The sequence below is a fragment of the Xiphias gladius genome, chromosome 8, assembly GCF_016859285.1.
Source record: "Xiphias gladius isolate SHS-SW01 ecotype Sanya breed wild chromosome 8, ASM1685928v1, whole genome shotgun sequence".
NCBI lineage: Eukaryota > Metazoa > Chordata > Actinopteri > Istiophoriformes > Xiphiidae > Xiphias > Xiphias gladius.
The window spans coordinates 20,653,758-20,680,564 of NC_053407.1; the positions used below are offsets into that span (position 1 = coordinate 20,653,758).

The window sequence follows — 26,807 nt, forward strand, 5'->3', positions numbered from 1 at the left end:
TAAGGTAAAATATTTTTGATGCATTTCGCTGATGCACTACATCTCTGCAACATTACTGAGCCCATAGTCTTTACTGGTGACACAATTTTCTCAACAGCTATAGGCAGATTGCTGCAACAGTAGATTGATATGAGAGATGTGACATACGGCTTCTTCAGACTTTGTGACTGAAGTTTTTCCTTTCTCTCTCTAGATGCAGGTTTCACATGAGTGTTCACCGACAGACAGTGAAGTTGACTGTAAACAGTCTGATATGTTTTGATGACGCACAACCCACTGCGAGCTCATTGATATGGAGAAGGAACTGAGGGCAGGGGCTTCCTCATCGGCAAACCTATTCCTGTGATGTTGACTGAATGAACTCCAGACTTGACCACGTAGTATTTAAGTGTGTGTGTTGGTAGATAGAAGTGCATAAATGCAGCAAAATTCAAAAGTTAGTTCCTGCAGACAACTTCAGTTACTCTGCTAAACTCACGACATACTCTACTCACTGCAATACATGTCTAATGGACCCTTTGCAACCACTTAAGAAGTCAGTGTTCTGCCCATTTCTTTGCTCTGCTGCCTCTCTTCATGTATTTGTTAAAAAAGCTTTCCTGCTAACAGTCCAATGATGGCATGTCAGTACAGCTTTCTGGTTCGTCTTGCGCTTCCCCATGCTGCTGTCCCAATTTCGCAACTTAATTTGTTGGTCCTTCTCGTAGGACCTGTAAGGCTCAAACACATGTTTCTATTCAAAAGGAGTTTGCTGTCAGCAGCTTGGAATCATGCATTTCGTAAGTGTTGACTTCTCACATTTTTTTTTGTCTTCTCACAGATCTTCTAGGAGATGCATTGACTTCTATTGGCTGTTCATTTTAAAAAAGTTGGGCTCCTGTTTTACACTAATGCTGGATTTATACTCCTACGTTAAAGGGCTTTGCTCAAAGGTTATGGCACAGCTGACGCGGGCTCAGGCATCGATGGAGGTACCACATGGGGACTGCAAGAACTGTGACTGGCTGCCTGAGTTTTTCCCTACATTTTTCTGATGTTGGTGGAGTTTGTTGAGAGTGAGGCCAACATCAAAACACAGCGACTGCACAGCGGTATCCTCTTATTCATTACCAAGACACAGTGAACTAACGATATACGTTATCTGGATGTACCTCGGGTTCAATAAATAAGTAGAAGTAAAAGTAAAGTAAAGAATGTAAACACAGTTAGTCTGGATACCATAAAACATGACACGGCCTGATCATAACAACACATGAACCTAATTGTTGCGGAGGTGACATCAACTGGTGAAATCCAACTCTCAACTATGAATCAAAACCTACGCCTTAGGTAGCTACGGTGGGACTCCCGTTAACCCCTTGCATCGACTATAAGTTTAATCTTAAATAACACTCAGTGCCAACATTAAGCTAATGTCATCTATATAAGCAAAGCTAATATCATGCTACATAGCATTTCATTGGCTGAAACTGTCTGCTACAAGCCATATTTTTTGTGTGTATATTAGCAATTATCTAAAATAGAATGTTAGAAATTAAATTAGCTTGCTCCTGCAATTGGACTGGATTCCTGAGTCATTACAGCAGCTCTGAAATAAATTCTACCTTTACAAAGTTGATCATGGTATTTTTTTGCTGACAGTGTTGGAAACATAAAAATTCAGTCATACTGCATGTTTAGTATCAAAGTCATAGTTATAGGTGGTGCGCTGGACTATACTATAGTGACAGGTGTTTCTAATTTTACAGGCATCAAAAGTAGACTTTATGGCAGAACAGTTATCTTGGACTGCATTTGATTGTACAGGTGTACCTAATAAAGTGGACTTTTGAGTGTGTAGTAGTGAATTGAGATGTTTGTGTTTGTGCTGAGCTTGGTGGATGCTTGCGGACAGAAAGAGTGACGAGGTCAGAGCCAAACACCAAATATAAACTCTGTACAGTATTTACTCTGCATTCACATAATTTTTCTCATGTGAGTTGCGTGTCTGAAATGGTGTCAGAGCAATTATGTATTCACACAAATATGCAAGCATACAAAGATACAAAGGAAGAATCTCATACATCTCTTGAGCAATTACCACATTTTCTTTCCTTTAATTCCCATTTTACATAATGTTCTTCAATTTTTTTTTTCTGTTTATTTAATCCTCAACCCCAAAACCATTAATGAAAAGCAGATAGGTTTGTGGTCGTGTTTATACTGGAGTTTTGAGCTAGTTGATGGAAGAAATCCAAAGGGAGAACTTTTCCTCTTCAAAAGAGACAGGCATGAATGTAATTATCGCACAACAATGCCCATAATTAGCAGGAGGACAAGCTGGTTCACTCTAGCACAATGACGAGCCTTGCTCCAGATTCTTTGAAGCATATTGTTTTTTCTTCTTGTAAAAATGTTCATTGTCGTATGATGAACTGTTGAACTGCCTCTTCCTGAACCAGTCTCACTCAACTTATTTCTCTGCCACTACAGATAACCCCTTCTTGTTCTCTTTCTTCCTCTCTTCTTTTTGCATTTCTCTTCTACAAAAATATGATTACCCTGATGTTTTTTTTTTTTCTGCCTGCTCTCTCCGGCTGATTACCACTTACTGTAAAGAGTCCTTTTCATAATCTGCCCCCTCCATTCCCTGCCCTCCCTCTGTCCCTCCCTTTTCTTATTAAAAACTCTCCCACTTCAGTGCCGCCCTGGCCCAGGGCCCACTCGCCTCCACTAAATGATCTGAGGCATCCTCCAGGCGCTTTGACTCCTCTCTCTCCAGCTTCCCTCCCTGCCTCCTTTGCCTGTCCTCTCTCTTTACTACCCACTCTCTCTCTCTCTCTCTCTCTCTCTCTCTCTCTCTCTCTCTCTCTCTCTATCTATCTCTCTCTCTGTCTCTCTCTCCGTCTCTCTCTGTCTCTCTCACTGGCTCGGCATGTAAGGAGTGACGCACGGCTCTGCTGTCAGGGAGAGATAGCAGACCTGACTCTGGCTGTGATGTCATCAGGTTATCTCCAAGCTGTCCTTGTGCTACAAACACACACATTTGCACGTATAGTTATTGGTTGTACACAAGCACAAGCGTCAAGACTACGGAGCTTCAGCTTGCACAGTGTATGAGACAAATGCACACACATGCAGTCACCTCCAAAACCCCAAACCAATTATCAGTGCACGTCTCAGTGCCACACTCTTGTATACCAGTCACACTCAGTGTAAATCCCTTACACATCCATATGCAAATATTAATATGCAAGATTTATCCTCTTCCGGGGTTACAGTGAAATGCTCACAGTGTTCCTTGGACTTGTAATTCAAACAACCATCAATGAACAGATACTCTGAATATGTTAGCATCAGATATACTGCATATGCAAAAAAGACCAATTTTATACTACAGTATCTCAAATAATTAATGAAATCTTGAGGCAGAATTTTCAACTAACAATGTGTGACATGACCTGAGAAATTTTATGAAATCCTAAAAATAAAATTAATGAAATCAATGATCATTATCATTATTACAACAATGTATATATAGTAGCATAATAATAACTTAATTTGTGTAACACTTTTCAAAAACAAGATTATATAGTGCTTCACAGTATATCAAGGGATAAAAAAGTAAATGAAATCCAGAGCATAAAACATAAAATGAGATCGAATGATAAAGTGAATATTTAAACAATTACAACCGGTTTGCCTACAATTATGAGTTAAAAGGAGGAATTTAAAGGAGCATACTGGCTTACCTTGCCTGAGATCTTCGAACAGGTCCCATATTTTATTATCGCTGAGAAGCAAATGATGGATAGATTTATTCTCTGATTTGTCAGAGGTTCTGAAAGATTCTGGTGCTGAAAATTTGCCAACGTGCGGTATACTGCTGATTATTATAAAAGTACCTGTTTTACAAAAAGAGAATATGGCTGCAACTAACAATAATTTTGATTACTGATTAATCGTCTGATTATTTTCTGGATTATCTGATCAATTGTTTTGTCTGCAAAATGTCAAAAAACTGAAAAATTCCCATCACAATTTCCCAGAGCCAAAGGTAACATCTTCAGGTGTCTTGTTCTGTGCCATCAGCGGTTCAAAACCCCAAAATATATTAAATTAACAGAAAAGCAGAAAATACTCAAATATAAGATGCTAGTACCAGCAAATGTTTGGTTGAAAATGAGTCAAGTGATCATTCAATTATCAAAATTGTTTTCAATTAATTTTGAGGGGATTGACCAATCTATTAATTGACTCATTGTTTTAGCTCTAAAACAGAATAAAATGTAGTAAAAATGGGAGCAATAAATAGAAAAACCTTATTCACAAGTCTGTGATCCAGTTGTACCAATAGAGAATACGTATTAAGCTGCCAAGTGAAGCCCTGCTCCAAAGACAGATAATGGAAAGGTATCCCAGCTGCCCAACCATTACTGGAGTTAATTTGGAACCAGTGAGCTCAATTTCTGCACCATATTCTCCAGTAATGAGAGGAGAGGTGTGCTGTCCTTTCAAAGGTGGGCAGTGGACCCAGACTATACATGATGGATGGATGGGGGGGTACCAACAACTGGACAGCTGTTTCATCAAGACTCTCAGTTTGTAATTACGTTCTCTGTGCACTGGATATTAATGAGCATATGAAGTCATTATTTTCCTTTGTCGTTTGTGTCTTTTTCTTATTCATTCTTTTTGTTTGTTTCCTTTTTTTCTTTTTGTTTCTTCCTGTTTCTCTCATCCAATGTAATTTTTCAAGTTCTGTCTCAAAATATGAAATAAGAAACAGTACTGTACAATGGTTGTACAAGGGTTAGAGTGGGTCAAATTCAGACCCTATGCCCTGTCCAGTTCTTATTTAGTTTCGCTAATATGCCTGGCTTCTAATACAAAGGTAAGCTTTGTTCTTGTTTCTATGTTAATTTGACAGCATTTATCCCTGAGGTGCTGTCAAAAGTATCCAGCTCCATAGAGAGCTTGACAGGAAGAGAAGGGTTTTGTTTTTTTTTAAATAAAATTTCCAATGCCTGATTTCACATTTACAGTCAACCGTAGAGTAAGCCCCAACTGGGTCCCAAACTGAATGGAACCTTTACTCACAAAGTAGAAAAAAGGGCCACTCTCAGTGTTCCTTTGAAGTGGAAAATCAGGCAACGGGGAAGTTCAGTGGGTTTGGGTGGGATTCACATGAATAAAACTGGAGAGCCCGCTTTTTCCATTTCATTGAATTCAGATCAGGACATGACGCCAACTCTTAGATGTGTCGCAGAATTTGGCAATGCCGGCGATGGCAGAGACAGCTGTATCCAACAACCCCCACCTCCATTAGAATAGAAAACACAACCACTCACAACAGTTCTGCATTCTGATTATCCTGTTCTTTGTTAGAGTTTATGGATCCTTGTCTTTCATGAGATTCATATTCTCTGCTGCTTTCTTTGAAAAGACTAAAAAAATGTCCCAAATTTCATATTGTGTACAGTCGTTCTCAGGATACAGTGTCATCATCATCATCATCCTCTCCAGCACTTGACTGAGAGGGATCTGTGGTCTTACCAGAACGGGGACAGCCAGATGCAGGCAGATGTTTAGAGTGGTGTCTGGGTGCAGTCAGGGATTATATCAGAGGACAATAGCAAAAGCAGGACAGGCTTCCCCCAAGTAATGACGCTGGGTATAATAGCAGAGCTGCTGAAGGCTGGGATAGACTGAGCCCCTGCGTTTTCCTTTGTGTTCACCAGCTTACATCAGCCAGCCATGATGCAACATGGTAAAGGAGAAGAGGCTCACAACAGACATTTCAATGTTGTAGAATAGCACTTTGAACATGAACTTTGTGTGAGAGCATGATGTGACATTTGCAGTTTGTGAGGAGAACTCGGATTAGAGTTATCTTTTAAAAGCTGGGGCGTAGAGCTCATGATATTCTGACCATTTGATCACACTCTCCCTCTGTTCACTGACTTTCGGTTGAATCTCAGCTCTGTGGAGGAGGAATAGAGTTACACCGATGTGAATTTAGAAATGCTGGAACCAGATGAAACACAAAGGAGATCAAATGTTTCTCGGTAAAGAGATTTGTCGCTCATTTGCATGAGTGAAGAACTTTACTCCTCATATCAAAGCAGCTTAGTCACCTCTGTAATATATAGTGAAATGTTCACAGGCCAACATTCTTTTTCAAGGAATATTTTTACATCTTGTAAAATGTGCTTATTCGCTTTGTTGCCGAGAGTTAGATAACTATTAAGTATGAAGCTACATCCAGCAGCCGCTTAGCTTAGCATAAAGATTGGAAACAGGGGGAAACAGGTAGCCTGGCTCTGACCAAAGTAAAAAAAATAATAAATACTGCAATTACCAGCACCTCCAAAGTTCACTATTTAACACATTATAGCTTGTTTTTTAATCCATACAAAGGCAAGTTGTGGTTTTACAGAATGTGTACTTGTCCCCACCTCACCACCAGAACATAAAATACAACTTCGTTGTTTTTATTCAGTTATATAAAATTAATTTAGCAATCAATAATTAATTAATTAATAGAAAAGTGAATACTTCCCTAATTTTTGAACTATTCCTCCTTTTATTTTTATTGCTCTATAGAATCTGTCAGTTAAGTGTGAAGGTCTATCATTATTCTTGGCAATAGTGGTTTTACAAAACTAAACGTAAGGTCCACTCCCTAGTTTTTCCCACAAAGCTGTCATCCACATCTAATTGTCTTCATCAACAGATCAAAAACATCCGATAATGATAGATCTACTGATTTTTTTTTTTTTTTTTTTTTACAAAAACACATAGCATAAACAAACAATTTTGGTTAAGCTCCCTTGAATTAGTTTTAAAAATTCAACTAATATATGTGAAGGGGAAAAAAATAACTTGTCAGTGCTCTCTCTTGGACAAACTATGTAATAGAGTCACCTCTACTTTCTAAATTACCTAAACATGTTATTGGTATTTCTGCACTGCAATTTCTTGTTACCTATCGGCTGGCAAATACACTGATGCTGAGATATGAAGCTAAAAGGGGCTGGTATAGATATCAATTAAGCTTTATTGGATTGTTACAATTTTTTATGAGAAAAAAAGGGACTAAGAAAAGTATTTAATTTATATTATTCACCACTGGGTCATTATCAGCACCAGTCTCTTCAACTACGCAACATACATTGACGTCATCCGTAATGTTCTAGATTTACTGATTTCCTGGTCAGCACAAGAGTCCACGTCATTAAGTCAAGCTTGATGTATTGGAACCTATAAGTAATTCATAAGCATAAACAATGGTCAATAAACAATGCATGAGTGTGACAACTGAAGAAAGTTTCAAGTGAAGTGATTACGCAAAGAATGGATGGGAGAAAGTCACCTGAGAATGCTGTCAGTCACCTCTGATTACATTAGAGCTCTCACTGTCGTAATATATTCATCATCTTAAAAGATACAGATATAAAGATGTAACACTGAAAATAGATTTATGGACATAGATTAAGCATCCTCAGTTTTCACTTTTGAATGTTTCACCTAGAGATTCAAACCACATTTGGCACAGTTCTGTCCAGATGGATTCAAGAATTTCCAAAGAACTAGATGCCAATCCAAATAATACTTGAAGTATAACTGTCCAAATAGAAATTGTCCCGGTTCAATCCTAAGAGTTAAATTGTAATTTTATGAATCATCCATTTGTCCTCACATCTTATAATGTGCAGCGCATCTTGATGTCATTGAGGGATGATAGGATTCTGGCTTTGAATGGTGAGATACATATAAATCACATTATTATAACGCATGCATTCATACATGATCCTGAGTTACTGTCTGGCCAATGTGACTGAAAGAGAATAATGTAAACAGTAAGAATGAATGGGTGGGAGTGGGAATAGCTTCAAAGATGCTCAGGTGTTTCTTTCATATTTCTGGGCTCCTGACACGGCACCAAGCAGCATAATCGTCCCTTAGCCTAGATGCATACAGTAGGCGATGTGCCGTGATGACATTCCTCTCTTTTTGGGATATCACTCCTGCAGGCGTGAGTAGTGCGATTCGTAGCTCATCGGATTGTTAGTCAAAAGAAGGAGAGAGCAAGGAGAGGGACAGTGACCACAATTCCTCTGTGGCCTCAGATCTGCCAGCAAGCCTTTAGGTCATTAGTTTACAGTGATAAGTGAGAATTGAGCAATCTGAAAAAAGGGGAATTTGTCTCTTGAGCTCCAAGCTGTTAAACTGGCAGAGGGAGACGAGAGCGGAACTTTGGTTTTTCACAGTGATCAGAGGCATGACAAGAAACATAGACAGTGCAAGAGCTGGGAAACAATCTCTTCATTTCCCGACACCAAAAGAATGTATTGTCTGCGAATGTAACGACTCTAAAGAGGACAGCAAAGAGATTAGTGGAGAGCTTAAAATTGGAGACAGATAATCGTGTCCTCAGTCTGCTTTGGCAAGATTCTTTCCTTACTGAGCCATAGATATCAAACAGGTCAATGACCAATAGAGATAGATCGCCCCAAAACCGTAGCCAGGTTCATCAGTCACCCTTCACTGATGAACCTTAGCCAGGTTCATCAGTCACCCTTCACTGATGGCAGATCTCTTTCGTGAATCAGTTAAACTTATGAGGATTCACATAATTCACCCTGCAATTTTACCTCTCACTGATTTCTACAGTATATCCACTCAAGAAAAGTTGTTGCCCAGTTCACTTCATGATGACAGATAGATAATAAAAATCCAAAGTGTATCCAAACTTCGTGTTCTGACAACACGCCATTATTCCGTGTTGTTTAGCTGGGGAGGATTTATTGGGCAGATTGAGGAAAGATCATTTTTGAAGAAAGATGTTGATTCTAAGAGTTTATATCTACTATGGTAATGTCACTGTGCTTATACCCGCTGTCTTACGTCTGGGGGATTAGTTGGGTTTTTGAAAAAGTACTTTTATTTGGTTTATTACAGACTGATACCACAGTGATTTAAACTACTGTATAAATTATTGTTGAAATTCTAAATTACTGTAAACATGTAGGAGTTCAGTATGCTGAAAGCAAAAGTGTCCATATCTGTTCCAAATGGCCACCATTAAAAGCATGGCGAGAAGCATGCTTGTCGTAGATAGGGGTAAAAAGCAATGAATTCTACAAATGGTCCATACTTTTTGACAACTGGTGCATGCACTTTCAACTGCGTAATCGGGGCTGGCCCATGAACCCAGCGTGTGCCTCTCCAAGTTTGAAACATCAGTCTGTGGCCACGCTAACTGGTCGTGATCCACCCCCTTCCAAAACACACCAGCAGCCAGACAGCTGGCATATTTGTAAAGACAAGAAGAATGAGGAGGCAAGTAGAAAACAACATACGTGCTGTTCAATGGCAACATTTACCTGTATATTATAAATGCACATTTGTCAGAGAGTAATGGCAACTCCCAAAATTACAAGAGCACAACTCGTCTCAGCACATGCACATTAATTGTCGCTGACATTGCACACAGCCACAGACCATGCTGAGATCTCAAGGCATTTGTAGTGTTGCACTCATTTGCACTCATGAGAAGTGACGGAGGGAGCCGCGTGAAGAATGAATAAAGAGAGCTTTAGACGGAAGTTCAAATCCTGCATGCTTCCTCACCTCCGCAAAACCTGGCCAATCGATGCACAAAGTGGGCGTGCTTGTGGGATTGTGGGTTTTGAAAAAAAAAGGTCAGGCACAACACCTCCAATTCCAACACTGGAGAGGTGTGGAGAGGGAGTACCAGATGCTGATAGACAATCCAACAAGCACTTTTTTTGAAGCATACAAAATTCCTTATCATTCACATCTGCTTCTGTTAAATGAAAGCCTCCAAAATGTCAACTATTCAAGGCCTGAAAAAAGGCCCATACTGTGGTGCAGCTGAAAAGCCATCAGAGGTGCAAACAAAAGGGAAATGCCATTTTTGAAGGCTCAAGCCCATTTTTTCCGGTCACGACTCATGGCTGGTATTGTTTTTTCAACTGAGTCTGTTTGTGTGCGTGTGTGTGTGTGTGCGCGCGTGTGTGTGTGTGTGTGTGTGTGTGTGTGTGTCATCGTGGCAAAAATTGGTAGTGGAGACACCCGCTGTAGTAGGAGCTATCACAGAGGCGGTTTTGAGTAATTTGGCAGCTGTCTGTCTGTCTGTCTGTGTAGTTGAGATCACAATGAAGGCAAAGTTCGAAGAGGGGTGTGGTCCGACCCATGACTACAGAGTACTCATATAATAATGCAGCAATGACTACTCAGTACTCATGGGTCAGCACATTAACCTCCTGACAGGCATCACGGGTGGCGGGATCCCATCATAAGTTTTGCGCTTACACAGTTACACTGATGTCTCTAGCATGTGTAATATATTTATATAATGTAGATATTCTTCAGTAGACATGAACAATTTTAGATATAAGTTCATACTGTATCGTTTGTAATCAGTAGTTAATTGTAATAACTACTGATGTGGTTTCCTTCACAATTCTACACTTTCATGGGCTGCCACCCTTCCGGCTATCCAGTGATCACTTAAATAATCCCCTGGTGTTGTCAGCACGACAGTAGAAGGCCAAACCTAGAGTTGGCTGTGATAGATTACTGTGGTGGCCTCTGCACTGCTTATCAGATATCATCCTTTTTACTGCCTGCATGTATCAGGCTCACAGTAGTTAAATACTGAAGATAAAAGCATATAGTGCAGGGCCCACATAAAAACAGTCACTCAGCTGATTTATTAGGTTGTCCTCCACCAAAGATCAGTGATTCTCAGGGCCACAGTGCAATGACAACTGCTCTGTAACATGTCATGTATCCACTGTGCCTCCTGGCAATAATTGTCACCTCCTTAATGGCTCTGTTTTTCTGCTTTGATGCATTTTCTCATGTTGCTGAAACACGGAGCTGCTTGGAACATAATGTTCACATGTTGCCGCACAGTTTGCTGTGCCACAGGTGATTGTGGTGCTGCTGCTTTTTATTCACTCTTTGAAATTCAAGGGGTTTCTTGATTTAATAGGACTCAGGGAAACACATCTCCTGTGTCCTGCCCGTGGTTAATTTGAAGCGGACACCACAATAGTTGTTTAAAATGTGTTGCCTTCCCTTCTTCTCTCTATTTGATTGACATTTAGAGATAGCAGAGGCTGATGGAAAGGGTCTGTTTGCTCACAGCGACGAGGGGAGGGGGTTGGGGAGCTGAGAGAAAGAGAGGGGAAAAGATAGACAGCGATAGAGAGAAAATGGGAGGGCAGAGCATCCCGAACTACGATAACCTTACGTCCTCTTCTGATGACACATTCTCCCATCTCTGACGGAGTTGATTATGGTGACAGCAGCTCATCTAAGTGTAGCCTCTGCACCACATTCCTCTGATGAAGTCACTGGGAAGGAAAAACAGTCTTTGTTGTTTGCTTTGGGAGCAATGCCTCTGCGTATCTGTGCCTTCGCTGTGTCTTGCTATAGAAAAGGGATTTCTTTTTATCAGAGAGAAAGATCTCCTTTAGAAAATATCAAGTGAAGGTTTTGATATTATATTTATAAAAAACAACTTAAACAGGTTAAATTCTTTATTTTGTGGGCCTGAATGATATATTTCGGGTATAGAAAAGAAAAAAATAAATAAATAGACGCACAAAACAATCCAATACATCTCCCAAAATCAGCATGGATAGGATCACTGGACTTGTGTAAGCATGTCCTGTTGTTACCTGTACAGCAACAGTACAGTGCCGAAGTAGTGTATTTTACCCCTGTTTATCTTTAATGTTATCAATATTACTTGCAGTAGCTTTTTTCTGAGGAGAAGTTGACATTCTTCTGAAAACTGCCAGTGTTAATCTCTGAGAAATTACCAAACAACACTTTTACTTATGGAAGTCTGAGAGGGAGTGTGCAGTCCGCCTGGAGATAACTTTACCAGGCTGTTGATAGGGAGTCTGAGAAAAAGTGCTCTTTGGATTCAGTGAGAGTTTTATGGCACTATAGTGAACTTTAATCACCCGCCGTCGCTACAGTTCTAGTGAAAAGTTTCACTTATCTCATTTGACAAATTCCTATCATCTGAATTCAATAGGCCATGTGTGGGCTATTGATCTCTTATAGATGCTGACATACATGTTGTCCTCGTCTGGGGCCACATATTTAATGCCAAGGCCTTGGTTAATGAACAGCTACAGTTTCTGACTAAATGTTGAACGAAGCAATAGATACAAAAGATTAAATGTAATATTCTTTCATCTGCACGTTGGCGAGGGGTCGGACATCAGTTTTCTGAAAACATCTCACTGTGTGGTCAAGTGTCTGTTCCTCTAACACAGCCTAATGGAGCTTGCTGGCTCCGTTGCAAGACTGGAATGTACTGTGTGTGTGTGTGTGTGTGTGTGTGATAATGTGCCTTTTTGTTGTGAATATTTGTGTGTGAGAGAGAGAATGTGTTTTTTTGTCTGATTTTTATTTTTTCATTCGACTGTTATTTAGCCAGGATTGTCTCTGGAAATTGAAATCCTGGCAAAAATGGCCACACGGTATGTTACACAAGCTATCATTCACAGAGGGAAGGAAAGTAAGGAAAGACAGATAAAAAATGAAAGACTTGAATGTGGGCGGGCACATATAGAGAGCATACATTAATGTGTGTGTGTGCATATGACTGTTTGTGCATGCATGCATGTCTCAGTCTCAGGAGATTCTCCACAGCCGCTGGCATTTCTACACTGCATCATGTTGTCTTATTTAATCTCTTACATGAGATCACGAAGGAAACATAGTGAGTGAGGCTATTGTTTATGCCTTTTATATTCAGTTGGACATGATTCTTGCATGCATTTTTATTTCCATCTAATTGCTCTTCTCAGTCGGGAAATTTAACATACATGCGTTCAGCTGCAGTAGACACAGAGCCGATATATGGTTGGAATCTTCCAGCCTTACCCCAACCACCGCTGCCGTCACCACCGCTGCCGCAGCCCCTCTAAGAAATAGATCACCTCCAAATATTGTGTTATGTAACGGTTAAACAACTGCAGATTTCTCTCTCTGTGCTTCTTTCTTGAGACACATGGGACCACAAGCGTGCCTGGAGGCCAGATGCAGATGAGGGTCTGTCAGTTTGCGGACCCATGGTCAGGCCATCATGATGACATTAACACTCCAAGAATGTCTGTAGCACTCACTCTCAACCATCTTTCCACCCTCAGCTCGAGCAATGTAGGATAATTCTCCCCTGCAGAATGTGGATTGTTATGAGGGACTGCTTGTAGAGTATGTTTGTTAAACCGCAGTGCTCGCACTATAGGTAAAGCCTTATTTTTTGTGGTGTGTGAAACTCTGTATGAGGCCGTATGAAATTTTGATACAGTATGATATACAGTATAGGCAAGATTATAGATGAAACTTTAGGGTAAGTGAATTTTGACTGAATTCATTTTGTCACCAATCAACTTTGATTCATGGTGGAATCATCTACTGAGTTATGTGTGAAATGGTGGCAAAAGCAAACTGTCGGATAGTTTTGACCATTCGAGCAATGCCATGCAGCATCAGGGTGTGTAAGTGAAGACAGATGAAAAGAGATTTTTCAGGCATCAAAGAAGTCCCTGTAGATCTGCTGATGACATGCACAAGAGCTTCAAATACTTTGAGGGGGTCAAGCTCATTTCCATTGGCTCAGTTGCACCGCCTGATTCCAGTCTCTCCTCGTGCTCTTCCTCCTTTCTTTCTCTCACTGACCTTTTTTGTGTTAGCAGCCCCGATATGACGAGGGTTTCATGTAAGAAATATTTAGAGAGATCACAAGCCTGAGCCCGTGCTTTGAAACCCACGATGGTGGTGTTGGTAGCAGCCACTGGAGTGCCTAATTAGGCTGCGGAGACGTCACCTCTATGAGGGCTTCTCTGATGCAACTTGGAAAGAACCCAACTAATGCCAGAACACAGTAACACTGCGAAGATAAAGCCTCCAAAATAACTGATTAGTGTTTACACTGTGTCACCTACAGCTCCAGCACGGATTTACAATCAGCATGTAACTGCCGAGCGCTTTGGTGAATAGCTGGGTGAAGCTGTTGAGCTTTTAGTATACTGATCTGAAACTTGAGGGTAGCAGGGGTGAAGGAACTGGGCTTGGCATATCCCTCATGTTCGACTTGCAGTTTGCTGAACATAAGTCTAGGCCCTGAGTTCCGTCTTGATAAAATATCTGAGGCAGGAAAGTGGAATGGCTGTCGCCTGTAAAGCCAGCTTCCTGTATGGAGGCTCCCTCTGCGGGGCTTGTATGAATTAAACATGGACCAGGGCCATTATAAATGACATGGTCAGGACAGCCAAATACGGATGTTGGAAAAACAATGCGACCAACAGAATCTATCATCCGTGCCAGCTCAGTGAAACTTTGTCAAGTAAGGCCAAGTCAGCAACTCTAAGACTACAGCTCCAGTGAGCAGTCTAATATTGAAATATACAGGGCCTCATTCAAATGAATATGACACTCATGGCTGGAGAGGGGTGCAGTGACGTTGGTTGTCTACTGTGGTATTGCTGTTGGTATGTTGGGAATGCTAATCTGATATAGACTGCTTATTACCCTTCTATTAATTCACACCTGCACAAAAGATAGAGATGTTCCTCTACGTTTATGATGGGCTAAAAACCTTCTAGGTCACCTGTATTAGGTTCTGATTTTTATAAAGTAGTACAATAGTAGTAGAGACACCCTTTGAAGTTAAATATGACTTTTTTTTTAAATCCTTCCAATTTTCTAAATTTATTTATTTGATCATTTGGTCTGTAAAATGTAAGTAAATGCCAGTGATCAAAGCCCATCACAGTTTTCCAGAGCCCAAGGTGAAGTCTTCAAATGTCTTGTTTAGTCTGGAAAGCGATCCACAACACCAGTATGTTATATTTACCAGCAACAGCAAATGTTCACATTGAAGAAGCTAGAACCAGTAAATGTTTAGCATTTTTACTTTAAAAAATTGCTTAAGCAATTAACTGATGATCAAAATTGCTGCTGATTACTTTTATCTCAATCGACTTATTGATTAATTGACTAATCATTTTAGCTGTGATTAGTTGATTAATCAGTTTTTATTATTTCATCAAGTAAAAATGCTAAACATTCTCGGTTTTCAGCTTCTCAAATGTGAGGATTTGTTGCTTAATCATATATGATAGTGAACTGAATTTCTTTGGTTTTGGGACAGGTGGTTGGATAAAACTGGACTTATCAATATTGAGAAAATAATGACTAGATTAATCAATAATGAAATAACTGTTAGTTGCAGCCCTAATTTTGTTGTAACTGTGCATGACCTACTGTATATTGTTGAGGTTAAGCCTAGCTTATGTCCAAGGTGTTTGAGGTACAGTATCTGTTTACATGTTCTGTGGCCAGTGACACACTCTCCTCTTTCCCTTAACAAATGAATTGCTCTTGACTATTTAATGGATTTTCAAACAGAGCCACACTGGCATTTCCTGACATCACTGACTTGGGCACACCGTTCTTAATATGAATTGGTTTGTTTTAGAAAAATAACAGCTTTATAGAGAAGTATATTTCATAATGATCAAAGAGATTATGATGGTCAAATCCCCCCATATTAATCGCCATCTAACGGTTGCTTTCATCTTCACTCGTGTCATCGTCGCAGCAGCCTTAAATGCACTGTGGTATTGTTTCCTCTCAAGGCATTGGTTTTGAAACATTTATCCAGCCTCTTTGCTGATAATGGGGGTGACACTGGGTGCCAAGACTCTGGCAGCTCCATCCAAGTCTCTCACTGGATAAAACTTGGACTCCCTGTTTGCTTCATGTCTGAGCTCTGCTATCTGGACCAGGAACAGACACTTTAATGAAGTGGACTCTTGAGAATAACAGTGGAGGTTGACCAAAACACATCTGTCTCTCTTGTAATGAAAATAAACCATACAAGTATATAATTAACACAGAGTCTAGGGTGATCCTTACCGAGGTTGGCTGAGCAGTAAACACTGTTGGTTTTGTTTAATTCTGAGACAAATTACACTAAAGGAAAAATTAAGAGCCATGTTCTTCATAGTTAGATAACCAAGTTCGCTTCATTTGGTTGTTGCCAAATGTACATGATCCTGGGTTTTTTCAGGTCTTCAAAAAATGCTCAAGATTTTTATCTGCGGCTTTTGTGGGAGCAAGAAACCTATTCGTGCAATCACTGATTTTTTGGCAATGTGGGGACAGAGGAAAGCTACTGAAGTTGATGGCGAATTTGTTAACAAACAGTTGCTTATTTACACACACACACACACACACACACACAGCAGTTACAGACTAACTGTACAGCTGTGAGTCTGGCCCACTGGTGAATTTAAGTCTAATATTCACTCGTTTAGCCCTTTTTTTTGGGAGGGGGGGTAATATATGAAATATTTGGCTCTTAAGCTGCTAAATCCTCCACTGTGTTCACCTGCTAGTCTCTAACTGTGTCAGTCTGCCGTTTGGTGCTGAGCAGGTAGTGGACAGTGGGGTCTTTTGTAGAGCTTTTTGCCCTAAAAACAGAGGCCTGCTGTGTTGATAACTCCATAAACAACACAAGGAGAGCAGTAAGAGTGTAACAAATGAGTAAAGCTGTGAGCCGGACAGCAAAACAATGAGCTGAAACTTGCTATAAAGATGCATAAAGCCGAGGGGATTCTCTGCATGAGCGACTCCTTTCGCATTGTCACTTTGTTATTATAAAAGGATGGATTATAGCCAAGTTCAAACCTGGAAAAGTTGAGACTGATCCAGAGTTAAGTGGATCAAGAAGCATTTCAATGTTCTCCATTACTGAGCCGATTTTCACTTACATGTATTTCTTCTCTTTTCCTTAGAGGCATCACTAGAGCATTGAGCAACAGAGTTAAACAGTGACGAAATCAATAAAAGGTTGTCCTGGCTAGATAATCATAACATCTAAATAAACATCTATCACTTACATACTTATAAAACCTGAAATAAGTTTGTATTAAGAGTATATATTGCATTTGCATACCTTTATTCAGTAATTTGAATTATGTTTAAGTCAAGTCCATAAATTATAGTGTACTCTAGATAAGGTGAGTTAGATATGTAGGTAAATCAGATTGATGCTGTAAATCAGATTATTTAACACACACTACTGGAAACTGAATACACGATCAATCACGTGTATTTGCTGTCTTGTTTTGATGTGTAGTTTTATGATAGTCGACAGTTTCATTTTAGATTTCAGATATGTTTTAGATAAGCTATGTCCCTGTGGTTTATATTATTTGTAACTCAGACTGTATTTAGCTTCACAACAATAAATCTCTAAGTCTAGCGAGAAGTGTAACGTTTAATTCTAAATGGACTATATCCTATACAGTATGTACATACGTGTTGGGATTTCTTCAGAGAGGTCAAAGGTCAGAGTCAGCCTTGCTTTAGTGTCTCAGAAGCAGTATGGGGGACAGAGCAGACAGTTTGAAGTTCTGACAGGGTTTAGCTGAGTTGTTGTGCGAATACTATATTTTTTGATATCATAATCCACCAACAACAAAGATCTCAGTTGCAATATGATCTTCGGAAACTGAACTAGTCCTTTTAATCCCTTACAAAATGCTCTAAAAACCATCTAATTGTACATTGCTAACCAAACAGATTCCTTTTTTGATTACTGCACAGACACACAGGCCAACTGGAAAGTTTCCCTTGTAGATTTGGTCCTGAAGACAGAGGAGCAGACAGAAGAAACATTGGTGGGCTGGCAGGGTAACCTACTGTTCAGAGATACCCTCCCCAAACTGAAGGGTCAAGGATTCTGATCATCTGGATTGATATTAACACTACATGAAGACTTATACAAAGCGTTAAATACTGTAGTCAGATAGAATAGTAGTCTTATATTGGTCAGGTGAACATATATACGTCTTATTTCTCTTATATCTTACATCAATTATTCCTGCACTGATTTTCCTTTTCTGCTGTAACATTGTTTTATATCTGTATCACACTGTGGGTGTCCTGCAGTGTTAGTAAGACTGTATCTCTCACATTCTTCCTTGTCAGATAGACTGTCGTCTAGTGTGGTCTGAAAGGTAAACAGGACCCAGGGGGGTCTGGGAGCTCCAGTCTGCTTTCACTGCTCAGTGTCAGAGTCAAGTGTTGTCTAATGGAGCCTGTCAAAATCCCTGTAGCCTAAAACCACCTGCCTTGAGAGGCCTTGTGTGTGGATGTCAACTCACTATAGTAATACCCTCCAGCCCTGCAGCTAGACTCAATACTGTGCTGTCACACTTGATTTATACACTAAGTGGAGAGGAATAAATGCTACAATTAATCTTAATTAAGCCTTAGTAATCCTGACAGAACTCTATTAGCTGTGACTTGTTTGACCTCTAAATTGAAATTGCCTCTGTGTTGACTTGGTCAATATGGTAACAGGCCTGCTATAATTTTTTATTTGAGATACAACTGTGTGGCAATATTTTCATGTTTTTTGATAATGTTTTTTCAATGTATTTGATATTCTTTAGTCATTAGATTTTTCTGTCTTGTACAGTTCTGTTCCTGTATCTCAGTAGATGGGTACTATAACTATAGAGCATCCAAATGTAGCGTATCACATCCCAGCATGTGTGCAGGCAACATGCGCACACACACACACACACACACACACACACACACACACACACACACACACACACACACACACACACACACACACACACACACTCGCCATGTCCATGCATGCAGAAAGAAGAAACGTTTTTTACTGTGTGCTTTTTAATGATTATCTATATGAAGTTAATGGGATGTGAAGTATTGTTAGTCAAATAAACTATAACAGTGGCATTAATATTGCAATACACTGTAACATTGTTGCACTGACACAATGAATTGTTCTGTTAAATGCTGAAACAATTAAGTGAATAATCAGCTAGTTGATAAACAGAGAATTGATCAGCAACTATTTTGAAAAACAATTAATCGGTTATGTAATTTTTTAAACACAGATATTAGAAATTATTTGGTTCTGACTTCTTAAATGTGAAGATTTGGTTAAATTGAATATTGTAGTTTTAGACTGTTGGACAGACAAAATAAGTAATTAAAAGATGTGAACTCAGGCTCAGGGAAGCTGTGATGACCATTTTTCAGTATTTTCTGATATTATAGACTAAAAGATTAATTAATTAATTGATTAATCACAAACATATCTGGCATATCATTTGATAGTGAGTATAATTGTTAGTTGCAGCCCTAGTTCTTTTACTGACCGGTGGAATATGGCCGACTTTATGGTGAAGGTGAACAGGCAACTTTGCTCAAACAATAACAAACAAGGACTTATTTTTCCTTTTGTTGCCTAAGCAAATTCCTGCCACTCGGTCACATAGCAGTGAACTACAATCTCTGACTTAATGTTAGCTTTGTGTTCTAGTATGATGGTCAACTTTGTGCTTAACTAATTACAGAGGAGCACGGCAGTATAAAGTCAACAGTTCTTACATAATTGTTAAAACAATGAGGCATGTAAACACACGTAGACATGTTCATTTATGTAAGAATAAAATTGAATTATATAGAAAGAGATGTAACTATATAGACTACTGTATATCACAGGATGTATTTTTTTTTTTTGGTACGTACGGTGTCTCTCAAAATCAGTGTAAGTGTGGTGTAGTCTTATTAAGTTTAGTGTGGTCCAGAGTGCGGTGTATCACTTACACACTTAGATTCAAACTAAAAGTGACTATTTGAATGAAATGCAGAGTAAAACTGGTTGTTTATCTAAAAGATTTCAGAGATAATTGGAGAAAGAGAATGGGACCGAGCATCTGAGTAGACTAATCACAGTGTTTACTATACCAGCCAACATCACTGTGGTGTAGCGCTCTGTAATAGTATCTACTGTATATCAGTGTATGTCATCGGTGTATGTTGTATGTACTCTAACTTTCTTTGTGGAATTAGTTCATGAGACTGTCACCTACCATCTTCCTCAAGATATAGAACCTCAGTCCTCTAATCCTGGTTTGCACTAAGAACTGTTCATTCATGCTGCAGACAAACTGCTGCTGGACTGAGCGAACCGAGGTCCCTCAGCTCGCATTACCAACAGCTATTGTATGAACTGGACAGCCACTGCAAGTGCCTGCTAAAAAAGTCATTGTTGTATCTGTACCTGCAGAGTTTACCATTCAATGTAAAATTTAATTATATTCTCTTTCGTCTATCCTTTATTGATGCAGGCTAGGTTAGCTGAGCATACATTCTCTTTTACAGCAGTGCTCTGAAGGATAGATAAAACAATGTCAAAAGCACAGCCACAAACAGATAGATAAATAAATGAATAAATACATAAGCAAACCTGAATGCAGGCTCTGTTGTTTAGGTAAATCTGGAGAGATTATTGCACAGCCTTATAGTTACAGCTTAGTTTAGTTTTTTTTAGTTGGTTTTGCAGTAAAAGCACTCTTCCCTAGATCACCTCTAGTATAGGCTCCCAAAGCATCAGCCAGTCGTTGGAGCAAGTCAAGTACGGACCAGAGTCCCAAAAATTAGATAAAAGATGGCAATTTTCCGGTGGGAAAATGTCCGAAATACCAGTGTTTATTATGTCTCTCAGTCAGGAAAGACCAACTAACCTTATCATATAAAATACAGTGGTGAGTGTTGTAATTATCTCCAGTAATGAACATGAGAACAGAATGGTAGACCAGATCTCAGGGCCCAAATGTGGAGGCAGAATCATGTCCATAAAATGACATCCCTGTAATACATAGAGCATAACTTTAGTAAACTTCTTCCTACAGCTCAAGCTGCTTCTGTTTCTTTACAAGAAACCACCCTTTTGTAAATTGACATTGTCTATATGATATCTAAATGTAAAATTCTAATCCACACAGGGTATTTTCTGAGACTCTCTCTGTATAAAAATGGGACAAAGCAAATATAATAACAGGACATAGCAATGCGAAAAGTACTGTATTCTATATCTCTGGATCTGGTGAACTGAATGAATTTGGTTTTATTTTAAATGATTACAAATTTAGCAATTTAAAAGTGTATTTTGGGTTGCATTAAATGACAATTATAGTTACTAGCTAATTGAACAGGATAGCAGCACAGTAGTGAATAGTATCATCTGCATAAAGATGTATGTCGGCCTTTAACATCTATTTTAATAGATACTTTCTGTGGGCTGTAAACAAGACAGGACTGAGCAATTCTAAATTTACAACCCACATCATAGTTGACAGAGGTTGTCAGAGTGTGTCATTAGCTGTGATTGGTGGATTTAGGGAAAGAGGGATCGCTAAGCTTGTTACCCATTTTTGAGTCAAAGCCTTGTGGGAGCTGTGGTTATTGAATGTTGAAACCTTTGCCAACATTTGAACAAAATTCCTTGACAGTGCTTGGTGTGAATATTTATACAGCATGCTGACAAACATATCACTATAAAATTCTGGCACACAACAGCATCACCTTGGCATCATTGTGACTATACACTACTTGTACTACAATTATTCTTTCTGTTAAAAATGACAATACATTAAGGAAGCACTAGTTTGCAGTTCTCATGATTGGACAAACATTTAATTATTTCCTTTCGTTCTGTGTTAAATCAAATGGATTGCTAAATACATTTGCCAGCACACTGCTAAATCAAGCACGCACATTGAAGACCTGGAACACAACATGATTTCATCGGCTGTAGTCAAACTTTCATTTGATTAATGGACACTGACATTGACCTCCAGCTATTTTTAGGTGGATAAAATAAATCCAGGTTGGGTATATGTTGAATACCTGTGTATATTTTCTGCCACATCAGGGACTGTGTATGCTTTTTAAAAGCTTACCTTGAGTCATCCCAAGGTCAATTAGAGAAATCACATGAGGTCAGTGTGTCCTACAGAGCACACTACACAGCAAGTGTTTCTCCTTCTTTGTGCAATGGAAACTCCATACAGCTTTTCTGCCAGTTATCATGGACCAGCAAAATATCCAGCCAAGGAAACTTGAAATTACTGAGTATGTTCTTCCCAGATGGTGTGCCTGCTTTATCAGCCAAACATGATGTGCATGTGCCCTCAGCTGCACATACAAACAAATATTACATGCTCTCGTACGCATGCAAATATAGCAACAAGCTTGGGTTGTCACGCACACTCAGACATGCTTACATGCTCTTACATCTATCCACAGGCATATGTTCCCTTAGCAGACTTTATCTTTGGATTCCTGAGTGGAAGGCTTATCTGGCCGCTTAGGCCAGAATCAGAGTGCACGTGTAGAGGAAGGAGCACTTTCTTTGTGCACTAAAGGAATAACAAGCCCTGCTGGGTTTTCTTGCCCAGCACAGATTAGATCAGAGCCTGGACCTGATGGTTTGGTCTGTCTGAGAGCTCCAAGTCTTTGGCTTTTACCACTTGGACTATGTGGAAGCCCTCTCCCCAGGGATCAGTCCGGTTGAGGCCAAGCGGAGTGGAGTGCTGCAGGGAAAGTCCAAGTCCAACACACATTGGTCTGTGCACCAGGAAGTACAGACAGGAAATAACCTGGGCCTTTGGAAGTCATTAAACCCTTAATCTGATACCACAGGGATATGATACACTTCAGCAGCTCCCATCGCCTCGCCTGTGGATATTTTATTCATTTTTTTCCAGTGAATTTTTCATTTTGTAATTTTAGTGTTTTGCTGCAGGAGACCATATTTGTTCGATTTGATTTCTGATGATGGCTTAGCTAAATTATTAAATCCATTAAAGTGTTTTATCTTAAATATTTTAAAATCCCAAAAAATCATTGCAAAGTCAATTAAAAATGAACTCTCACCTACAAACTTCAAACAGAGAAATCATTATAATTTAGACAATCAAATACTGATGAATTACAAATTCTGAAAACAGAAATCCCCAAAAACTAGATTAGATTTTTTTATTGTTCTTTTGTAATGTTTTACATTTCGTTGTCTTGTGTTTTTACCTCTTTTTGGTTGTTCTGTATGACAGCAATGTTATTTGTATCCTCTCTAAGTTGCTGTGTGACACATCCCCCATGAACATCAAACCGGTAGGATAGTGAGAGGAATAGTGCTGTGCACAAGTCTGGCAAAAGGGGTTGTTTAAATTTTTAAACATACGCCATTTTAGCACTTTAATTATTGAATGCTCCCAGTGAGCCGTGAATAACTTGTGCATAATGTAGACCCAGAGAAATGTTTCAGCACCATATAGTCTGAGAAATAAGGCTCATGCCTGTACTCAGTGTAGTACTCATTACAGTTTTCTGAAAGAAAAGGTTTTGTTGCATCACAGGACTCAAATGTCAGCAAAATGTATCAACAATATGAAAACAAATTTATAGAAGAGATGACCTGTACTGAAAACCTATTGATTTATTCATTAGGGCTCCTGTAGTTGAGTGAACGCCTTTGAAAATGTATTGGTGTTGATACAAAAGTGTGCCAGCACAGATTAGAGAAGCCAGAGCTTCTGAAAGTACATGATGTTTAAAGTTATAACATTTTCTTTCTCACTGTGTTTTACTTCAAATATGCTGATAATCTTATTACTGTAGTACAGGTTGGGGCAACTTAGACCACAACTCAAATCATCTGTATCCCTCATTCTCAATCATTATTTCAACAATAACATGTATCTCCACTGGCTTTGCCTTTAAAGGGTAATAGGGATCTGTTGGTACAGAGCGTCTGTGCACTCACCAGGCTCTTATAAACACTCCTGACATGGGGCAATGTTCAGTGTATCCTGGGGCACACATGCCTTCTGTAAATTGAACCAAATCTCTTTTGCTCTAAACAAGAGAGGAGTCAGACAAAGCTCAACATCCAGTAACAAACGAAGACAAATATTGCAGCTTTCAAGAAATTTCATTTTTGCTATTTTATGCCTTAAAATACAAAGATAAAATCTAGGGTTTCATGGTAAATTAAACACACGTTCTTTCCCGGTGCCAACTCTGAATCTCTGTTTAAACAACGTCAGTCAGTGAGATCCCTATTACTAACAAAGCTCTGTATTTATAGATTAATCCATTCAAATACTTTTCCAGGTGCTAACTGACGGCATTATATTTTGTCAATTTCCATGGCAATCTAGTAAACATATAAGGGGGGGAGTAGTTGACCAACTGGGAAATTACTTTATATGTGAACATGAAGAAAACAAATGTAGGAAAACAAGAAGTGTTTGCGATGTCACCGCGATCAGTTTTCTCATTTTGGGCCAAACTTCTTTCATGTCCTCCTATTTCCTGTGCAGCACTTTGTGGGTTTTGAGCCTGGTACTGGTTTAGATTGCATAAAAATATGAATGCATTATCAAAAGAAACAAGTTTGCTTTTTTTCTCTTGGAGGCAGTATGAACTAAAACTACAAAAGTATACAGGCCCTAGCTCTTTCTCTTCCTTCAGACCAGTTCTACAGCACATCTGGAATTTCAAAGATGATTATTAGTTTTTTACTGCTAGGGCCAGGCTTTTACTTATCAATGACATGATGTCTTAAGTCATTCTAGATATCTGTGTTAAGGTATTATAGAGAAAGTGGAATTTCATTACTGTCTTATGAGGTAAATAATTAATAGCCCTTGAAATTCTGCTGTGTTAAAACTTAACTTATAGCACATAATGTTCTTGGCAGAGGCTTGTGAGCGGCAAGGATTATGTACGATTTTTCCCTGATGTTTACAGTGCTCAGGCTTAACCAAATGACAAGTGTAAGCTGTTAGAGAGGTTTCTCATTTTTGTCAGTTTACTTAAGACAGCCTTTCCTCCATTAAATGACGTCAAACAGGCACTGGGAAGACTAAATAGGGCTTTTTAAAGTCTGTTGCTGTCTACACAACTGTCCTTACACTGTTTTTAATGGGAGATTTTAAGTCCCTCCTCTTCGGCTGGTGGAGAAAAGTGAAGGGGTGGAGATGCTTTATATTCTCAAATTAAGAGCTAAAAACATTGCCTTAAAAGTCTCTGTTTAGGGTATCAACCTTGTAGGTGTTTCCCATAAAATGTTATTGATAGAGGAGGGAACAAGAGTAGAGAGTTTGTAAATGGAGGCTTGAATCTGCCTGCTTCCTCTTGAGGGACCACACACTTTATGGATAACTTCCTCCTCTTCTCTGGTCCAACAACAGCCTGACGTGTGCCGGCGCCACGCTCTGTGATGGCAACCAGGATAAACGGTACAAACGGCGGGGGATACATGGCAGCTTAAAAGCCTCTGTCCCAAATAAAAGTTACAAAGAAACAAAGGGAGAGGAGCTGTCAGAATCTGAAGATGAAGACCAGCCATGTGAGATGGAAGCTTATTGGACAAAGCCGGGATGAGGCTGAGCCTGCTGCTGCTGCTTTCATTGGGACAGGAAGTCTGCTGTGGTGTTCTGTCTTCTCTCTGCCTCTCCTTCTGTTTAGATGCCAGTTTGCCTGTCTGCTGTCTTTATCTATCTGATTTTTTGAGCACAAAAGCTTCACAGGTCAGCCAACATAAAGCTGAAATCTCATTCTTCCCATTTCATCACAGAGCAAAATCATGTTTTACAGCACAACACCTGACAAGTTATTCAGAAAAACTGACTTTCATAAAGGTCTGCTAAAGATTGGAGGAGTTGGCCTGAGGAGAGGAAAGTTGACTTGCATGCTTCACTGAAAGCCCGCAGCTGTTGGATGATTCTGAGTGGTACCCTAAATTGTTCCGTAGGTTTTCATCCTTGATGATTGTTTGTGTCTGGCATTTGAAAGACCAATAGCATGTACTTCAGATTCCTCTATGTATGAAGTCCTCCCTAAGCACCCAGACACATTCTCCAATAGCATATTTACACCCCAGGAGAATAAAGTGGCCAGCCAGCCTAGGCAATGTCACTCACTAAATTATTACATACATCTTGGAATCTGACCTTTCCTCCCCAGATACTGATTCTGATACATAAACTTGGTGTGTCTGCCAATACAGAGTACCAATACCAGTGCTCTCTTTTCCCCAAATTTAAAATCCGTAAACCTCACTGCCTGGAATTTATTGGGATAATTCGTATATAAGATAACATGAGGCTGTAACACCATAAATTGTCCTATTGGCCTTGTGAAAAATTTTAACCTGTGTTAACTTTTTTTTTTTTTTTTTTGGCCTCTTGGGGGCAGCAGAAAAAGGTTGTGACTATAACACTGACATATCACCACCTTTGAAGTTGATATGACAAAGTTGTCAGCTAATAGTTGCTCATTTACACATCCAACAGACACGAAGCAACATTATTATTCATTTGGAATCGTGTTTGTGGCCACTTTATGAATGTAAATCCAATAGTCCCTCTTTTTTAGCTCTGTTTTTGGTCTCTGCCAACTCCTGAGGGTAATTTCTGGCTCTATAGCTGCCAAATCCTCCTCTACTTTCACCTGCTCATAGCTCACTTTCTCTGTCTGAAGTTTAGTGCTGGGCATGTAGTGTGCAGTGAGTTTATCATATGATTTTCACTTTAAACAGTTGCATGCTGTGACCTAAAACAACACTGATGAGGCAGTGAGAGCGAACCAAAGCAGTAAAATTGTCATGCGATCCATTGGTAATACAGAAATACTGATTAAAATAAGCTTTATGAGGGCAGAAAATATGTTCATCTTTTTCCTTCTTTTTCTCCACTAACCAAAATTGACTTTCAAAACAATGTAGCTCCTCCATAGTGTGTCTTTTTTTCCCTGAGGCTGCTAAAATATTTTGTTTCTGAAATAAAACGTCATTCCTCATTGTCTTCTGTGCCACTCTTCTGTATCGAGCTTGTTAAACACATAATAAAACACATTTGTCCTTG

General features: G+C 39.4%; 1 protein-coding gene across 2 annotated transcripts in view; it reads left to right on the plus strand.

Moving 5' to 3' along the window:
• Positions 1-26,807, plus strand: part of LOC120793298 (zinc finger protein aebp2-like) — a 66,891-nt gene extending 40,084 nt beyond the window's left edge. The window contains exon 9 of one of the 2 annotated variants that reach the window (XM_040133234.1): positions 25,134-26,807. In XM_040133234.1, the coding sequence (XP_039989168.1) occupies positions 25,134-25,326 (193 nt within the window). In that variant the 3' untranslated portion in view covers positions 25,327-26,807. Of the gene's footprint in view, positions 1-918; positions 1,780-25,133 lie in introns of those variants that run through there. The other variant, XM_040133235.1, reaches the window with a different exon arrangement.